The sequence below is a fragment of the Amblyomma americanum genome, chromosome 6, assembly GCF_052857255.1.
Source record: "Amblyomma americanum isolate KBUSLIRL-KWMA chromosome 6, ASM5285725v1, whole genome shotgun sequence".
In the NCBI taxonomy this organism is placed as follows: Eukaryota; Metazoa; Arthropoda; class Arachnida; order Ixodida; family Ixodidae; genus Amblyomma; species Amblyomma americanum.
In genome coordinates this window covers 75,744,961-75,763,747 of record NC_135502.1, presented here as the reverse complement: position 1 = coordinate 75,763,747, position 18,787 = coordinate 75,744,961, and the positions used below count along the sequence as shown (strand labels likewise).

Below are 18,787 nucleotides of genomic sequence, written 5' to 3'. Positions count from 1 at the left end.
AATGTTAGAGGCCCATGTACTGTGCGATGTGAGTACATGTTAAAGAACCCCATGTGATCTAAATTTCCGGAGCCCATCTTTACGGCGTCCCTCATAGCCTGAGTTGCTTTGGGACAATAATCCCCATAAATTAAACCAAAACAAATATATGACAAGCTCTTTCTCACTGCAAGCTCTTCATTAAGTTTTGAAATCCTTGCAGATATATACTATTCAATTTCCAGTGGTGGGCTGTAAAGTTAAGGGACAGGAAGAGAGCAAAACAAACGAGGGTTAATAACATCCTAGTCGAAATAAAGAAGAAATAGGCATGCGCAGGGCACATGACGCGAAGGAAAGACAAGAGATGTCCGGTAAGGGTAAAGGACTCAATTCCAAGAGAAGACTTGCGTAGCAGAGGGTGGCAGAAAGTTAGGCAGGTGGATGGAAACAAGAAATTTGCTGGGATAGGGGGCCTCACAGGACCGGCTGACACAGGACAGGGTTAACTGGGTAGATATAGGAGAGGCCTTTTTCCTGCAGTGAGCGTAGCCAGGCTCATGATGATGATGACTATCCTGCTTGCCTGTGATCTGTTTCCTTGGTAGTGTAGAGTATTGGCTTTGACGTAGCCGCGAGAAAGTTCGTCACGCCCTCTCCGTGTACGTTAATAGAGTAGAAGGTGGTCAGTAAGTGAATATGCTTGCAGTACAGGGCTTGTTCTCACTTTCCTCATCACCCTTTCATATTCAACCTTCAGGAGTCGCTCACTTAGCGAGTGTCTTGGCGATGGCTCAAATGCTAGCCTTCGAAGCTTGAAGGCTTCCAGATGGCACCAGTTCCTGAACGCTAAATCTGCCCCACTGTAGTGCATACCGTTTGTGGCAGTGTCTCATCAAACTAGTTCTCACACTTCGGTGCAGTTCTCTCAGCAGACGCTGTTTGTATGGAAGTATACTGATCTGCTTTTATGTCACCTTTCTTCGTATAGCTGGTGTTTTCAACTTTCGACAACATACTACCTGATCTCACAACTTTATTGGATTGGCTCCTGGAGCGACAGCAAGCAGACGAAATCCCTGAATCACCGCCTTGTGCTGATTGACCAGATGTCAAAATGTCCGACCGGCACTTCTCGCATCTTGCTTCACCATGGCAATGTGTGCACACAAACGTGTCTCCCCACAGATGCCCCACCGAAGCAAACGACAGTCTTTGGGAAGCCAAAGCACGAGAAAATATCGGTGCGAAAGCATTACTCCAGACGTACCAACCCCGAGCAAGAATCTTGTCTTAATTGTGTGATCGGAGAAACTCGGGTAAGCTCGGGTTTGTTCGGAGAAACGTCGCGCAAGCTGCAGCCAATGGGAGGAAGCTCGGGTTAGTTTGGAGGAGCGTCGCGCCAGCTGCAGCCAATGGGAGGAGGGCGTTGCGCCAGCTGCCGTCGAGTGGAGAGAGAACGATGAAGAGCGAGAAACGCGGTTGCGAGCACATGCAGATGCCAGAAAGAAGAGGCGATCAATGAACACATGCTTCCGCAAGTCTACTCAGTTTAACTACGTTAAGACCGTAAATTTTTTTAATGCATTTTTAGGAAAATTCTTAAAAATAGCGCTTCGTTGTTAACCTCTGACGCGCCTGTTAACAAGTCGCGGGCATATTCTAGTTTCGACTATATATCCAAGGTTTTCATTACGTTCTAAAGAAAAAAAAAGCTTGCTTCTTTCCTCACTTTTTTATGGCAATGAAAATTTCTGAAAATTTTACATCTCAAGTCATATGTTACGTCGTAGTTGTGAAGGATATTTTTTAACCTATGTAACGTGCGCAGCTTATAATGGCATATACACGACTGGTGGAGAGCGATTCTTGTAATTCATGTTAAATGTAAAAATTACTCCATATCTGCCAGGAAATAAACGATCATTCTTTAGGAAACCTCGTGCTAAATATCATTAAAAAGCCGCCGCGGTGGCTCAGCAGTTATGGTGCTCAGTGTCACATATCGCGGTCTGCTCTGAAAGTCAACTAGACCTCATTGCACATTAAAGAAACTCAGGGGGTCGAAATTTTCCGGAGCTCTCTACAACGGCGTTCCTCATAGCCTGAGTCACTTTGGGACGTTAAGCCTCACATACTAAACCAAACCACACATCAGTTAATGAACGTTAGGACTCATCCGCGCGTCGCTTCAAGAAAGTGCTTACGTTCGAGATCCACTTTTGCGGAATAGATCATCGTAAAAATAACCGTGGAAGTTTTAATGCCACCACTGCTTTTATAGTCTAATGAATAAAAATAAAATTCTCTGTGCAAATTGATATATATTGCACTTTGGGTCACATATCGTGGTCTGCTCTTAAACCTACTAAAGAAAATACGACAAAAAGGAATTCGTAGCCATCTAGGCACTGGTAGGCTCTTCAAAAACAAAAAAAAAGAAAAGGCCGTGCCCAGGCAGACAGCGATAAGGCCACGCAATAGCAGATTCCAGTTGAGCCCTTTCTCTGAGCAGGCAATTCATATGCACGAGATCCGCGAAGTGTATACAAAACGCCGAGTGCTGGCGCACCACTGATTCTTCTTTTCAAAAATGACGAAATGCTTGGCGCCCTGTAGGCGTACATTTGTCTCGGCACTGCTCGCCCAGTCGTTACGCAATACGATTCCGTGTATGCGAAAGTAAATAAAACACACACATACTTTGAATAAACTCCAAATTGATCTAAACGAAGAAAAATTTTGTTTGCAGCTCAGTAAAAGGGCAAATATTTGCGTAGAATATATCAAGCGTTCGGATTCGAAGTGCTTTGCATTATTTGTTTTTTATAGGGGCGTATATTGAGCAATCATGACCCCAGTGGCGTGGGACGTCATTTCTCTTTTATCCATAGTACAAAAACGAGGCTGAAATATTTTATTCTGGAAGAAAAATGGCGGGAGGAGGTTGGTTGTCTTAAGGCGAGAAGACTTCGCACTGAGTTACCGAGAAAACTCAGCTTCTGCTCAGCCTTCTCCTCGGTCACGAACTGAAGTTTTCTTTCATTTTTGCGTACAGTGATATGAGGAGAGTTTTTTTTTTTCGGTCCCGAAAAGCTTTGGCACAGAGCGCTTGGGTCCATCTTAATTTGGAAGTAAGCATATTATTCCTCCTGTGCTGAGTTTGATCGCGCACTAGTCGCTACTACAAGTCGTCCTAGTCATGTACGGACCATTTTTAGAGTCCTCAGATACCTGCTACGCAAACTTGCTTTAGCGCACACTTCTGTTGTTTCACATGCAATAACGCTGTTCCGACAAAATTTCGAATATGCTAACTCTTTTGGGGTCCGCACCAGACTAACCTGATTATTACCATAGTGTCAGTCCAAAATCGTGCTGCTAGATTCACCCCGTCACTCTTGTCATCTTGTCATATCAACATCTCTGAGCTAAATCTTGGTTGCACTTACCTACACTCGCCTCCCGTCGTAAAGTAGCTCATCTTCGTTTATTTCAAAAGATTTCTTTCCCTGTTACTGCAGTTATTCAAATAAATACGCGCGCTCATCCTATTTTCCGCCAGAACATCCCACCGCTGTTTACCTGGAAGATGCATACACAATAATATTACAGGAATCGTTCTTCCTGAAGACTGCCCGCGACTGGAGTGACCTTCGGACAGAAGTGGCGAGAATTTTCAACTCTCGTTTCTATAAATGCTCCACTGAAGTAGCACGTCTATTATTGCAAACCACAGCCTATAACTGTAAATAATACACGACGTTTTCCTATTGATATACCCATCCAACATGCAATGTCCCGCCCAGGGATCCTTGAGGAAAGAGTTATAGCAAGCAAGTTATAAAAACAACCAGACTTCTGGTAGCCCTGAACCTCGACAATGTACAAGGAGAAAATTAAGAGATTACGCAAGCTTCTATCTAATGTCTTCGTTATCACAGCGCAGTGCAGTGTGAATGAATGCTAATGGGCCCAATTTACCACCTTTCTATGATATCTCCCTTGAAATTGAAATGTGAGAGTTTCTTTCTAGTGGCCACGAAATAATAATCTTTCAAGGAAAAGGAAAAAAAAACACTGCTTCTGTAAGGAAATGTTCACAAATCTATTACAAAATCACGCCGAAGAAAGCTTGGTATAAAGCAAAATGAGCTTCTAAAGTATGTTTTTTTTTTAAGATAACCAGAGCATGCAATTGGCGTTGTGATACTTTCATGCTTTCAAACCAACCAAGAATGGCAAAACACTAAAGCAGTTACGGTGGTGGACCAACAAATTTTATTGATTAACCTTAGCATCAAAGTAAGGGGAAACCACGGGGAAACAAATGACAATAAAAACTTTTCAGAGGAACAATAAGCTTCATTAAAAGAAAAAAATACACTTTCAGTGTGTCAAACATGCGACACCGACCCCAACAGAGGCGCTTTTATGCGGCCCAGAGAAATTAAAACAGCAGCGAAGGAAAGTACGTTTCCATAACGAGTGCTCGCTTGACTGCCAGCTGCTACGTTCTTTGCCAATTGAAAAGACAAGAAAAAAAGGGGGTCTGTGGTCGTTTAAATCACGGCCTATTTACCGAGCACAAAAAAAAGTTCCTCTCTGGCGCATCGACGGTATTCTGCAAACGAATAAAGAGCTTTTTCATTCTCATTTGGTCTTTTGTTATTTTTTATATATTTAAAGAAGCGGCGAAGCGGAATCTCGACTTGGTAAAAAAGACTTAAACGCTGTGATTTCCCTCTGCTTCTCATCTCATCGCTTGCGTAAGAGGGTCCCACAATGTTACGGCCACTTTTGCTGAACACCGCCTTCCTCCCTCTCTCTAAAATAAAAAAAAAGATATGGACCACCCCTTCAGGGAAAGGCATCCTCTCATGAATGAACTACCATTTCAAGAGAAAGCAAATAAGGTCGCATGGCGGTGAAGACAGGCACGCAAGCAGATATTTACTTCAAAAGCGAGCTGTGTATTAGGCCATCCTCTTATAAAATAAAAAAAAAACTCAGTGTATCCTACAGGAATACAAAGAGGCGGGTGTTGTCGATGCACAATGCTGCAACTCTCAGCCGCTTGCTGCTTTAGACGACGACACAGAACTTAGGCAACCCACATGCATCATCATGGTCCTTCGTTATTATGCACTAAATAACTCGACCTTCGTGGTGACGCAGGCAATGACTAAACTTCACACCGTTGGTAATTATGAAACGTGAAAAACAAAAAAAAATGAAATCTTGATCACCTTTAAAGATCAATTTTATTCCAATGATATTGAGTTCCCTGGTTCGTCATCGGCTAAAGAGCCGCCACACTCTTGCTATCGGCCCCGACCAGTGAGTAGACGCGGAGAGTCATGTGAACAGTACGCCATCCAGCGGAAAAGATCTTGTTCTCTACCGGCCATGAAGTTTGTGACAGTCCTAGATCTTTTTGGTTCGATTTGAATAGGTCGCGGTTATTTAAAGAGCTTTCTTCTACATGCTTCCACTATCGCTCGTTTAAGGAAAATATTAAAAAGTGCGATTCTTGGAGATTTTTTTTTTCGCTTCTACATCGCAGGTTTCAACAGTATCAACCAAAGGGGTGAGTTAAAGGAGAGGGAATCTGGCTTGTAATTAATCAAGCCATGCTCATCTGTCCAACGTAGGGTCAACGAGCGTGTTTAATTGGTTACATCGGTTTTACGAGTAGTTTTTATCTAGCCATTTAAAATGTGAAGCAAAGCAAGCTATTATGGCTGAACAAAGCTGCGTAACGGATGACACTTCTAGGTATATAACAGAACTACCCATTGGATTTTGACCAAAACGTAAGCGCACAAGAAGACGTGGACATGTGATAGACACAGAACGAAGGGCTAACTTGCAAGTGGACTTTATTGAACCCGTGAAAACATATAAATACTGAACCGAGTAGAACAAAACAAAGAGAGCTAAACGCATGCGTGAGCCAATGCCATCCAGGAATGCCATTTCCTTATCCGAGAGATTAATTGACGGTATACTGAAGCACTCGGTTGCCTTCTTGCGAATCGTTCATACTTTTATAATCCCACGCATGTGTCGGTCTATGTTCCTCGCTTCAACCATGCAATTACTGAACGAAGGCTAGCAAGTTTTGAAGAGACAATCATGGCAGTGCTCTTGACAGATGACCGCTGCTTGGTTGTGCAACGTTACGCTTGTTTGGTTTATGGTTTATGGGGGTTTAACGTCCCGAAGCGACTCAGGCTATGAGAGACGCCGTAGTGGAGGGCTCCGGAAATTTCGACCACCTGGGGTTCTTTAACGTGCACTGACATGACACAGCACACGGGCCTCTAGAATTTCACCTCCATCGCAATTCGACCGTCGCGGCCGAGATCGAACCAGCGTCTTTCGGGCCAGCAGCCGAGCGCCATAACCACACAGCCAACGCGGTGGCTTAACATTACGCTTGTGTTCTGCTGGTCTTTCATTTAGGCATCTTCCAGTCTGTCCGGCGCATACCCGTCCAATATTATGAGCCATCAGCTACCCCAAGAAATAATCTTGTTGTACCTATCGAAGTTTTTTAGTTGTTGTAGTTGTTCTTGTTCTCTTGGCGCTCTGTTCAAGTTTTGGTAAGTGAAGAAAATTCCGATAAACGCTTCAATAAATGACAAAAAAAGAAACAAGAAAAAAAATCGCACCTCACTAATTTCCTGCTCTAAGTGCGAGTATGGCATGTATATGTGATGCAGCGGCTCAGTGAATGCGAGCAAGCGTCAAAGCGTCTGTCAAAAGTTTCTAGCCCACTGCCACATTGGCCGGAGCGGAAACGCTGCCGACTGGCGGCGCTAGCAATATTCACCGCTAGAGGTTCTAACACCCTTCTTGTAGTGCTGGCAACCAGGAGGGTGACGGACCTGCGACGGCTGTGAAGGGTGAACGAGAGTCCCCTCTCTTTCCAGGTGGCCGCATGAGCGTGTTTCCCAGCGGAGAGCTGCAGGTGCGGCGCGTTCAGCAGTCGGACGCGGCCGCAGACTTTCGCTGTCGGACGTGGCACCGGCTCACCGGGGAAACGAAACTCAGCTCTTACGGCAGACTCGTCGTCACAGGTGAAGATTGCTGCCTCTGATTTAATTCTTCTGCCCCATCCTGCCCCAGTGAAAAAAATCTGTATGGTATAATGACCTCATTCGGGCTTTGTCATACAAATGTCATCCAATTTGCATAATATTATAGACATTTGAATGCCTAATATACGTTTGTGTAAAAATCTATAAAATGTGTATGACACTTGTATGATAAGTGTACAGCACTACATGTATGACAAAACTGAATGAGGTTATTGCAATATACAGCTTTTCATAGCGGTATTAATGTTTTCACAACATTAGCAGCAACCTAAAAGTGGTCGTCGCCGATTTCCACCCTCTCCCCTGTCCAGCTCCCCCATTACCCCCCCCCCCCCCCTTAAGAAAAAAAAAACGTGGCTAGGAAGAGCAGCAAAGGAACGAAATATTAGAAAAGGTATTTACGTACGTACCGCATTTTTCTCTGCAAATCTACGTCACCGTACTTGCAATTGTCTTCGACTGGCGAACTTTCGAGTTTCAAGAATGATAAACTTCTCGTGAGCTCCCATCGCAAGAGCTTTCAGAGACTACCTTCCGGCTGTCAAAATTAGCACGCACAGCATATTTTTGTTTTGTGACAGCGCTTTTCTACTAGCTAATAGGAGTGAGCAGATAGGATATTCTGACGGTCATCAAATGAGACGGAGTACTGCTCGTGACTAACGCGTGTGGCATTGCTCCTGATATTCGTAACACAACGAGACAAAACCTTTTTTTTTTTCTCGGTCCTTTCTCGACAATTTTTTGCAGATCTAAAGGTGAATGTGCCTCCGCGGATCACAAACGTTCGCTCGTCCGTGGTGGCAAACGAAGGAGACTCCGTGGAACTACCTTGTGCCGCTCAAGGCTACCCTCCCCCCAAGTACTTGTGAGTTTTTTTTTTGCTTACTCTCACTCTCTCTCTCTTCATAATTACATTTGTTCTACTGATTTATCGCACGCTGAAAAGAAATCGCATTTGGTGACAGAAATAAAAAAGAAGCAAAGGTTCATGTAGAGTATGTGTCATACTTAATGAGAGCACGAGAAATGGTGAAACTGGCGCTTAATTCGAAAAAGTAGGTTTGACCGCGTAACAGGAGAGTAGTGTCAGACTCCTCCTCTCAAGCCATCTCCACCTTCTTTTTTTTTCGCTCCATTTTTCGTGTTCCCACTAAGTATGATAGACACTGTATATGCACAAGATATAGAAACTTCAAATATATGTTTTCTCTTTTTGTGTTGAATTGTATGAAATTCTGAACGTCCTTTATCGTCTATACTTTAGTGCAACGCAGCACATAGTGAAGCAAGTGTGCGTTTGTAGGATTAAGAAAAAGCATGGAAACATGCTGGCGTGTAAGTATAGTCCTTCGCGCATATATACTTCAGCAACACTGGAAATAGGGTCTCATAATGTATCAGCCGAAGTAAATCTTTGTACACCAACAACAAACTTTAACTTTTGCTCATTCTTTTTAATTTGGTCCTTCTTCTAATTCTTATACTTTCGCCGTGGCTGTCAGAGCATCGTGGCTCTGTGATATATATATATATATATATATATATATATATATATATATATATATATATATATATATATATATATATATATATATATATATATATATATATATATATAAGGATCAGGTAAGCGGACGGAAGATTTACTCGTGCAATTTTACCAGCACAGAATGCATCACGCCAAAAGCCGGACATCCACGAGCCGCGTCTTCCGCACAGCGTTATGAAGCACAGTTCCGACGGGATGCGAGAGAAAAAGCGGAGAGCGGGTTGGTTTCGATACGTCCTCCACACTTGAGAGTGCTGTAAAAAATAAATAAGGAATATCGGTTCAAAATCCTCGTCCCTTCTGGAGAAAGTTTCAAAGAAGAAAGGAAGCGCTGTCAATTGCCAGAAGAAGGATACCAGGAGGAGGCAAACAAATAAAAGACGGAGAAGTCGGAAGCACCGCGGGAAACTGAGACGGCTACGCAATGCCGGGGAAAGATAGAAAGAAGAGAAAAAAAAAGGAAGAGATCGCCGGTCTCTGGCGAGGTGCGGCTGGACTCGAGGAGAGAAAGAGCGTTGGTCAGAAGAAGGGGTCCCCCACCAATGCGTTGGCGGCGGCGTTGCAGAAAGAAAGAAGCAAGGCGAATTGGGTCGAGAAGTAAGGATTGGGAGAGAGAGAAGGAAAGAAGTGGGTGAAAAGGGGAACCCGATGGCGTCCCGCGTATTTTCCCAGTCTCCCGCGCCGTCCGACGCCGCAGTCTCTTGATGGATGGAGACAGAGAGCCTCTTCACTTCCTCGCGTGCGCTCCCCCTTCTGCCGCAACCGTCGTCCGAGAAGCGAGCGCTGCAGCGTCTTCTTCGCGCGCAGGACCTCGCGCTGCCCTTTCGGGGGCCACGTGCATAACATGTCGCGCTGCTGTCAATATCCATACCCTTCAGCGCTCTCACGTTTCTCTCCGAAGCGCCGCAGACGAGCGACGAAGCACTCGCTTCTTATCGTCCCTCCTCCTCCCAGCGTCGTTCGCGCAACTCTTCGCCCTTTTCCTCCTCCCTCGTCCTTCATTTTCTTTCTTTCACTCTCCTCGCCTTCATCCTTTCTCCTTACGCTCCTCTCTCTCTTTCTTTTCTCTTCGTCTCGCTGCCTTCCTGCCCGGCTGGTCCACCGCACACGCTCCGGCGCGGACCCACAATACGTGCGTTGGACGCCCCGGCGCGTCCCTATCTTCGCGGGAGGGGTCTCGACTTTCACGCCGCGAACAAAATAGCCCCGGCGCGTCGGCCGAGGAGCTGCCGTTGTCGTCCGGGGCCTGCCTGCGGTTCGGATCGATTGAATTTGAAATAGGCTTGGAGATCGCGCTCGCAATCCTCCCAGCAGGGCGCGAAGAAGGAAACAAAAATGAAATGCACAAGCAAGGTGGTGGTTAGGCGCCGAAAAAAGGAAGGAAGAAGACAGCGCGCGTATATCGACACACACTATCGAATTTGCAATGTGAATCGCCCGGAAGAGTGACAGCCCACCGCGGGATAGATTATCCTGGTCTTCCGAAATAAGGCGTACTGAAAACAAAACGTAAAGAGGGTTTAAAAAAGAGAAAAGGAGGTACCGGTAAAGAAAGAGAAACTAAATTTCTCACTATGTGTCTTGACGCCGTGAAGTAAATCGGCTCAGTGGATGTGCCGTAAGCTTGGTGTGAAGAACCAGTCTGCTTGGAGAATAAATCAAGCGATGTCCGAATTCTCTCTTGGCTGTACGCACTGAAGGTACAATCCGGAGACTTGGGTAGAATGCAAGTTCAATCCGACTGCGGCCCTAAAATCAGCCGATGTTCTCTAAATTAATGCTTTGTTATTAATTATTTGTTTAAAACCGGGCAGTCATTATTTGTCTTTCTCTTTTTTTTTGAAAACAATACGTTGAAGAGACATCTATCGGGCCGCCTCAAAATTTTCGAGATTTTTTTCTCGCCTAGGTAGCCGTGTGCTGGGGCCAAGCAGACGCAGACCTGTCTGGAAACGCCGGTCTGGTGTCGTCTGCTACGGGAGAGAGCTGCTGACATCGGACTGTTTGCCCCTTGTGTCCCAACATTCTAATATCAATCTAATATATTAGATTTTGTATGGTTAGCAATTAAGATCACAGACTACCTATCTGTCTTGTGGGCTTTCTCTTCTCCTGCACTCCCCATTTGCGCAGTTTTATTTCATTAAACATGATTTACTTCGGCCAAGCTAAGCGTTCCTTGTCATGAGTTTCAACTTCTCGCAGAACGTGTCCTGCTTACGGCAGACCAAGAGCAGCGACATCAGCTATAGCTTAGAGGTGGCGTTGATTACATATTGTTGCGAAAGCACTACTGCATACGCACAAGCCAACAGAAAGAATCTTGACTTGTCTTGTGCGCGAGAGCACATGCGAGAGAGCACGAGAGCGACGCATGAGAGCACTATGCTATCACCGCAGTCTATCACGCTTCGTGCTAAACTGCAACACTATCGCTCTGTGCAGTGCACATGGTCGTTATCACCAACTTCCGCCTGGGGCGGGAACAGATCAGATCAGCTTTACCTCGATCAGAGCTTAACCTTAGTCTAATATCGTCGCCAGACGTGCCGACGAACCAACAAAGCGAAACCATGAGACAATCACGGTAAACACATGCTTCCGCACGACTACTCGGTTTAACTACGTGAATACCATACCACTTTTTTATGCAGGTGCTGAGGAGAAAAGCGGGAATGGTCAACGCCGTATCAGTATAGCAACTTGATGTTTAGTGTTGCACGAGCTGATTTTTTCTCTTTTTATTGTTATTTTTTACGTGTTTACAGGGCTTCATGCTCAGGTTAATTAGTCTGTTTACGTTTTAACTATTTACCTGGCGTGATAGCGATAAAGCAATACTTTTTGTAACGTGTTTAACTATCTTTTTGGCTTTCGCTTTCTTCGCTTCCTGACTTCAGGTGGGAAAGACTGACGTCGGCGGACAACGCCAGCCCTCATCACCCTGTGCTCGTGGGGAGCTCGAGACACGAGCCGTCGGAGGGCTCGCTGCTGATACGCAAAGTGGAGGCGCAGGACGCCGGAAAATATCTGTGCCTAGTCAGCAACGCCGTCGGCGAAGAGCGCGCCACCATCACGCTCGACGTGCGATGTGAGCGGGCTCCTCAAGATTCTGATCTGTTTAAGAACGCGATATTTTTTGCTTCCATTTTATTCATTCTCACTTGTCCTACAGAAAGCTAAAATATTAGGGGCAACAGCTCCCAAGGATCTGAGCAGGACTCTGAAAAAAGTGCAATTTGTAGGGAAAAAAAAGCATACGCATAGAACCAGTGAAAAACAATGCATTAGCTAGCATACGAAGTGAACGTTATATCAGTTTTTTTTTTGCAGAAAATTGTACGAACCAGGGTAAAAAAAAAGATAAGAGATGTTATCAACATCTGACCAAGGCTTAACCGCAAAGGCATAACCACAAGAGAAACCACTACCTTATTCAATAAGGAAACTTCAAGGTATACACTAACCCATACAGGATACAAAGAAAAAGAAAGCTATATGCGTGAAAAAAAAGCCGCAAAATATATCACACGACGCAAGGGCCGATAAGAGGTTGAAAAGAGACTGGTCGGAGTTTTTGGGAAGTGGCATGAAGTTATTAAGGTTTGGGAAAACAGACATGCGATTACAGAAAAAATGACAAGATTGAATATCACACAACCGACCAAGAACAGTAGAGAACTACCCGACCAATGAATCACGAGTAATGTTCTTAAATTACTTTTCTACTATAATGACTGTATTGGAATAAATATGTCCGGATAAATATTTAATGTTTTTGATATTTGGTAAGCCAATTTTTATAGACCACAGTTGATACGAAGTTTGCATACTTCTTAGTACAAATGTCGTAGGCTGTAGACATCATTAGTTAACGATTTTTTTCAATGAAGTATTATATGTACACACGCTGCTACGTTTTTTTATGTTTGTACGCTTGTAATATATTCTGGGTCACAAAAAAATGGCGCTCACTCTTAGTGCCAAAAGATCGAATGGCTCTTTTCTTGTAACGTGGTCAGATTATTTTTGTCTATGACTATGGCAGACCCCCAAACCGAACGGCTGTAATGTAGGGTGTGAATGCACAAGGAAAAAGTACGGTTATTTTTTACTTGCACTAATTAGAGGGTTCTAGCTATAATAACGACACATGTGAAGCGAGAAGAAGCGAGCGCAGTTTTTAATATGTCGGAATTGGCACTGTGGTTTGGAATATATAATTTTCTTTTACTTTCTTGCCTATTATATTTTAGAAAGCAAAATCTATAAAGAAGCAAGGAAACAACGTCACGCCGAATATCTTCAGTGTATGTTAGTACAAAGAAAGAGGCGCGTTCATCTTTACTACCCTCGCACTTGAACGAGCTGTCGGCCCGGCAGCTGTATCAATATCGTCATCATAAGCACAGGCTTGGGTTGAGAAGCGGGAAATTGAACTCGATATATGTTGGCGCTGTTGCTGATTGACTTGATCGTTGTGTCGACAATCAAGGAAAATTCGCGAATGCCACCAATTCCTAATACCAGCAAACGAGTGGCTATTCGTATTTTTGACGCATCACACCGGTGCTTCGAGCCTAAAATGTAAGGTCACGAGAAGTTGAGGCAGGTAAGCTGCCAAGTGAAGGCGCTTCGGAGAATGTTTAATAAGAACGCGGTGAGTAATAAGAAAACTGAAGCATTTCATTTTCAGTTTGCGAACAAAGAACTTAGCTGCGTATTAACTTCGCGCAATGTTGCGCACTGTAGCTGCAAACTGTGGAAACGAATGCTACGACAGAATTGTTCAATATAAAATTTAGGCGCAATGTTACCGCAAAGCGCGAAGCGAAATGTGTAAATTGAACGTTCCCTCTTTGCCAAAGAGGGAATGGATTTCAAAAGAGGGCTGATGCAGGCTGGTTGGTACATTTCCACGGAGAGGATGTAACAATGCTTAAGACTCGACAAAAGAAACGAGACACACACTTACGCTGAATAGCAATAAAATTATTTATTGCAACATGTAAGGAAACATGGCGAGCAAAAATAACAAGAAAAACTGCCCAACCACACAACCGGGAGGAATAATTCAGCGTCACTGATTAAGATGGATTAAGCGTCAGTGATTAAGCGTCACTGATTAAGACAGACTACGTGAGCACATAAAAGATATAGAGAACAAGTCACGCAGAAACCATCTCGCCCTACAGAGGGCTGAGAGCGAAAATTACGAATCAGTTTTGTATCGAACCGCTCTCATCATCAGGTATAAAGATGAGACCTCGAGGCTCGATTCCTAGGCCTACAATATGCACAAAACTAATGACGCAGGCAGCAGACCATCGATAACTCTTTTCCCATAATATTTTGCACTTCTTAATTAGTGACACTCAATAATTCCTTCCGGTTGTGTGGCTGTGTGGTTTTTCTTGTTACTTTTTCTCGCCATGTTTCCTTCATACGCTGCCTCACAAGTTGCAATAAATAAGTTTGTTGGTAATCAGCACAAGTGTATTTCTCGCTTCCTTTGTCACGTCTTAGGCGCTCTTACATCCTCTCCGCCAAAAACGAAGTTTTGCTGCCTCTTATTAAGTGTCCAACAGAATTTGGGCGTTTGTGCTAGCACTGTCACCTGCATTTCAGCGCTTCGTCAACAGTGCTGTCACTACCGGGAATTCTGTACAGAACTAAATAATTTTAAAAGTACTACCCCCCAAATGGAATACACTACCACAGATGACACATTCTTAATGGTGTGCATTTTGTCTGACAATTGCTTGTATTCATCACATACATTGGCAACAGCACTCCGAGTCTACCACTTGTGAAAACCGGCATAGGGTCAATAATGCAATTTCTCACGCTAGCTTGGCGGCCGTCCCATCCTTGGCAGTCTGATGAACTGCTCAGTCATAGGACTATAGAAAGCTAACCGCGCAGCTAATTGGATAATTAGAAGCTCCATCGCCTACTATGTCCCAGCAGTTGACGTTATAACGTGTCCGTGTTCCGATTGAGAGTTCACTAACCGCAATGATTAAATAACCGTTTTCTGGCTGGAGGTGACGTCATGTGACTGTCTTTGTTACTCCGTGGTCATCAAAAGCAGAGAGCTAAATAACCTCATAGTGTGGACCTTGTAAAAGAAAAGAGAAAACAACGCTGACAGAAAAACACGTAGCAGCGACGACTAGAATATAGCTGAAAACTTGGGAGGTTTATTTCTTCAGCGTGGCAAAGGAATGAAAAGAATTAAATAATATCAAAAACGTTACCAAGAGGAGTTACAAGTTCATGTGATTATTACCATAGAAATGAAACGCCGGCACCGGCAAGCCACAAACAGAACGTTTCACCGCAATGCCTAAACGCCACTTTCTTAATGTTTGCTTCGTTGCGTAACAGTCTTGCAGTGCCGACAAAACACGCTTTACAGGAGACAGAGGTAATTTGCGTTTTAAACGAACTCCTCGAATTCATAACTCTTATTATTTCATTACCGCTAAGAGTGCGTTGGTCCACTTTAGTATCAGGACATTTTAATTTAATTCTCCCAAAACATAAGACGTTAAAACTGTTAGAAGAACGGCAAAGCGTCCGAGCAAAGAAAAGTCACAGTGCACCACTTTTGTTTGTGAATTTTGGCATGTAACTCGAAGCGAAACAGCTTTTTAGTTAGCACAAACGGAAAACTGAAAAATAAATAGATATAGCTTTTGTGAGAATTACTCTGCGGGAAACCGACACTAAATATCTACGCCGCAGCCGACGCAACGAAATAGGGCTCCTCGCTTCTAAATTCAATATATATGTAGATTGTGGCCGATTCTGTGTTTCGAAAGCGAGCGTTGCTCGTATCTTTTATTAAACTCAACTGGCGCGTGCTGCGACAGCATACACTCCGGTGTTCTCGGTTCCCGCATGGCACTGCAGCGCGGTTTTCTCTCGATCAGCATCGCGGAAAGTGAAAGTGCACATGGCATATCAGGCTCGCTCCACTGCAGGACACCCCAACATTGAATTTGGGAAGAAAAATAGTTTGGGAAGCCTCGTTTTCTTCTTTTTTCTAGCAAAATGTATGCAGTATTATAGTCAAGCTGGCATATTATTAACTCATTCGTCGCTCCGAGACGCTGCAAGCAAGAGCGAAACCTGGTCGTTTAATGCGCAGGAGTGCGTAGTAGTCCTGAGGTAGCGAACATTCTTTTTTCTGTTTTCGCCAGTTCTATTACCCACATCACTGTTCTTTAGTATTGAGTCCTCCTGTTTTAACACGTATCTTGACGCGAAGATACAACGATATTTTTCTGGTTCTTGCATCTCATGAAACTAACTGAGCTTAAGCAGGTTAGCCATTGACCACTCGTTTTCTGCATCCATCCTTTCGCTCTTCGATAACGCAATGAGTTAGAGCGAATAAAAAAACAATGAAAAAAAACCTGAAGTACTAAAATACTTCGTCTTGCCGGCTGCACTGTTTGCGCTTTTCTTTCCCTTCCCTGCATACACAGCACATTTACAACATTCCACAATGCCACCCTGAAATGGTGCGCCGACGTCACATTACGCGCTCACAGATTTCAACAGAGGTTTCCAAACACGTCGTCAAAGTTGATTTCACCAACAACAAAGCAAATAATGTAAACTGAGGGCAACATAACGATGATTCATGGTCCACTGCTGAGCGCAGTCACTGGACACGGCAACCAATCTTTGTCAGAACGAAGAAAGCCACTACAGCTTTTAATAGTTTCCTGAACCACATCTCGTCAAACGTTTTGTTTCTGCTCCGCTGATATTCTGCTTTTCCTAGCCTAGAAGTAGGGCGCTAGATGACTACCATGATACGCTTGTTGCGACACAGTGATGTTTTCGTTTTAGTTTCTTTCTTTCCTTCTTTGTTTCTTTCCCTCTTTCTTTTCTTCCTTCTTTACTTCTGTCGTTCCTTCTTTCCTTCGGTCTTTCCTTCTGTCTTTCTTCTTTCTCTTTCTTTCGTTTCTTTCTCTCTCTCTTCCTTTCTTTTCTCTTTCTTTTCCTTTCTTTTTTCTTTCCTTCTTTCTTCCTTTCCTTCTTTCTTTCAGCCCGCCACTGTGGCTCAGCGGTTATGACCGAAAAACGCGGGTTCGATCCCGGCCACGGCGGTCGAATTTCGATGGAGGCGAAATTCTAGAGGCCCATGTACTGTGCGATGTCAGTGCACATTCAAGAACCCCATGTGATCGAAATTTGCGGAGCCTTTCACTACGGCGTGCCTCATAGCCTGAGTCGCTTTGGGGCGTTAAACCAAATAAAAAATTTATCTTTTTCCAATCGTTCCTTTTTTCTTTATCTCTTTCTCTCTTTGTTTCCTTCTCTTTCTCTTTCCTTCCTTCTTTCCTTCTTTCTTTCGTTGTTCTGAGCAAGTGCACCTCGCTCTCTCACACTACCTTTTGTCCCGCGCTGGCGCCGCATATGGGCTTTGTGAAAAGTATAGAGCCAAGGGGTCCTTCTGTTGGCCTCGCTGTGTGGCTCGTTACGCATTGCCAGCTTACCAAATCTCTTGAAGGTGAGAGGAGCTCTAGTACTCAACGTTCCAAAACTTAGGACCTTCTTCTATCATACAAGAGCGCGCTGTTTGGGTTACTTACTTTTGACAAAGGCTCTGCATTCATGGATTCAGCGAGTACTGTGGCTTCGTGTAAGCGTAGCTTTTTGTTTCTTCAAATATCCGCAATACGACAAAGAAGAGCCAGGGCCGGTGTTGTCAAATCAAAGCATTCTGGCGGGCTTGGTTTAAGGGGGGCCTCAGAAAGCTTTCCATGTGCCTCTTCTTTTTCGGACGCGAATCAAGCCCCCGTCGAAGCTCGTCTGGCGCCCGAGGTGCTGACGGCGCACGTGGGCCAGCCGGCGTCGCTGCAGTGCGTGGCGGCGGGCCGTCCCGTGCCGCACGTGCGCTGGTACAAGGACGGCCAAGAGATCCAGGCCGACGGGGTGAGCGTGCGCCTGCTCGACGACCGGCGGCTGCTGCAGCTGGCCACCGTGGGCGCCCAGGATGGCGGCATGTACCAGTGCCTGGCGTCCAACTCACTGGCGCAGGCGCAGGCCTCGGCGCAGCTCATTCTCGGAGGTGCGTCAATCAATAAATAAATAAATAAATAAATAAATAAATAAATAAATCACTCGATCGATGAATTCTAATTATTTTCTAATCAATTACTAATTAATTACTACTTATTATTTACAACCCATGGCGTGCGAAACGTGCCTTCAACTCAATTCGCAGTACTTTATGGAAGTACAGCGCAAGTGAAGCTCCCCCTAATTTCTGTCCTGCCACGTCTCGTGCGCAAATTCCTTATGTTGGCGTGATCATGATCACGAATGCTACGCTGCGTTAGATGAGGATTGTTTATCCACAGCACATGTTTACGTTGCGTCAGGTCAGAAAAATACCGTCCATACCTAAAGTATCATAAAAGCATAATAACGGTTCAAAATCTTCTAGCGCGTACAGGTGCAGACAAAAGTGAACGGAGCTTGCTACTGCCTTGCAACATTTTTCACTCGTTATCTAATCGAAATTGAGAGCTATGGTGTGTGCATGCTTGTAGGGTGTGCTAGTACGCCAGTCATGCGCAAACAAGACAAAGAGAGAAGGGAAGAACGGAAAGGCAGAGAGGCCAACTATGGGACGCCCAGTATGTTACCTCACACGTGGTAAGGGGAACAAAGGGATAGAAATAAAAGGGAAGAAAGGAATGGGAGATCAGTTTTGCACGTGTCTGTAGGCCACTGCTATAAAGGTACACAGAGCACACCCTGGAATTTTATAGCCATGAACCCCACCCTGAGTTCTTTGATAATTATAAAAGCGCCTTTCCGTCTTTCCTCTATGGTGAAGGTTTAGCCCAAGGCCCAAGAACCTTAACTTCTCCAAGAGGACGAGCGCCGTGGATAATTTCAGCCAGAAGCACACGCTCACTCTCAAACCGAGGGCGGTCACAAAGTAGGCGCCCAATCGTCTCATCACACCCGCAGCTCTCACACGCTGCAGAGTCTCTGCCATTGCCATTAGGTGGGAATATGCCTTTGTTAATGCCACACCCACACACAGCGACGCAGTTGAAGAAAGAGGTCGAAGTGGTGCGTGATGCAGTTCAGCAGAGCGTCACACCAGAATTCTGTC

General features: G+C 44.6%; 1 protein-coding gene across 2 annotated transcripts in view; it reads left to right on the top strand.

Moving 5' to 3' along the window:
• LOC144093725 (cell adhesion molecule Dscam1-like) overlaps positions 1–18,787 on the top strand; it is a 266,531-nt gene that overhangs the window by 145,632 nt on the left and 102,112 nt on the right. For both annotated transcript variants that reach the window (XR_013306314.1, XM_077627387.1), the window contains exons 4-7: positions 6,918–7,064; positions 7,836–7,953; positions 11,538–11,728; positions 17,453–17,728. Coding sequence is in view for 1 of the 2 variants with exons in the window: in XM_077627387.1 (XP_077483513.1) it covers positions 6,918–7,064; positions 7,836–7,953; positions 11,538–11,728; positions 17,453–17,728 (732 nt within the window). In the remaining variant the exon portion in view is untranslated. The remainder of the gene's footprint in view (positions 1–6,917; positions 7,065–7,835; positions 7,954–11,537; positions 11,729–17,452; positions 17,729–18,787) is intronic.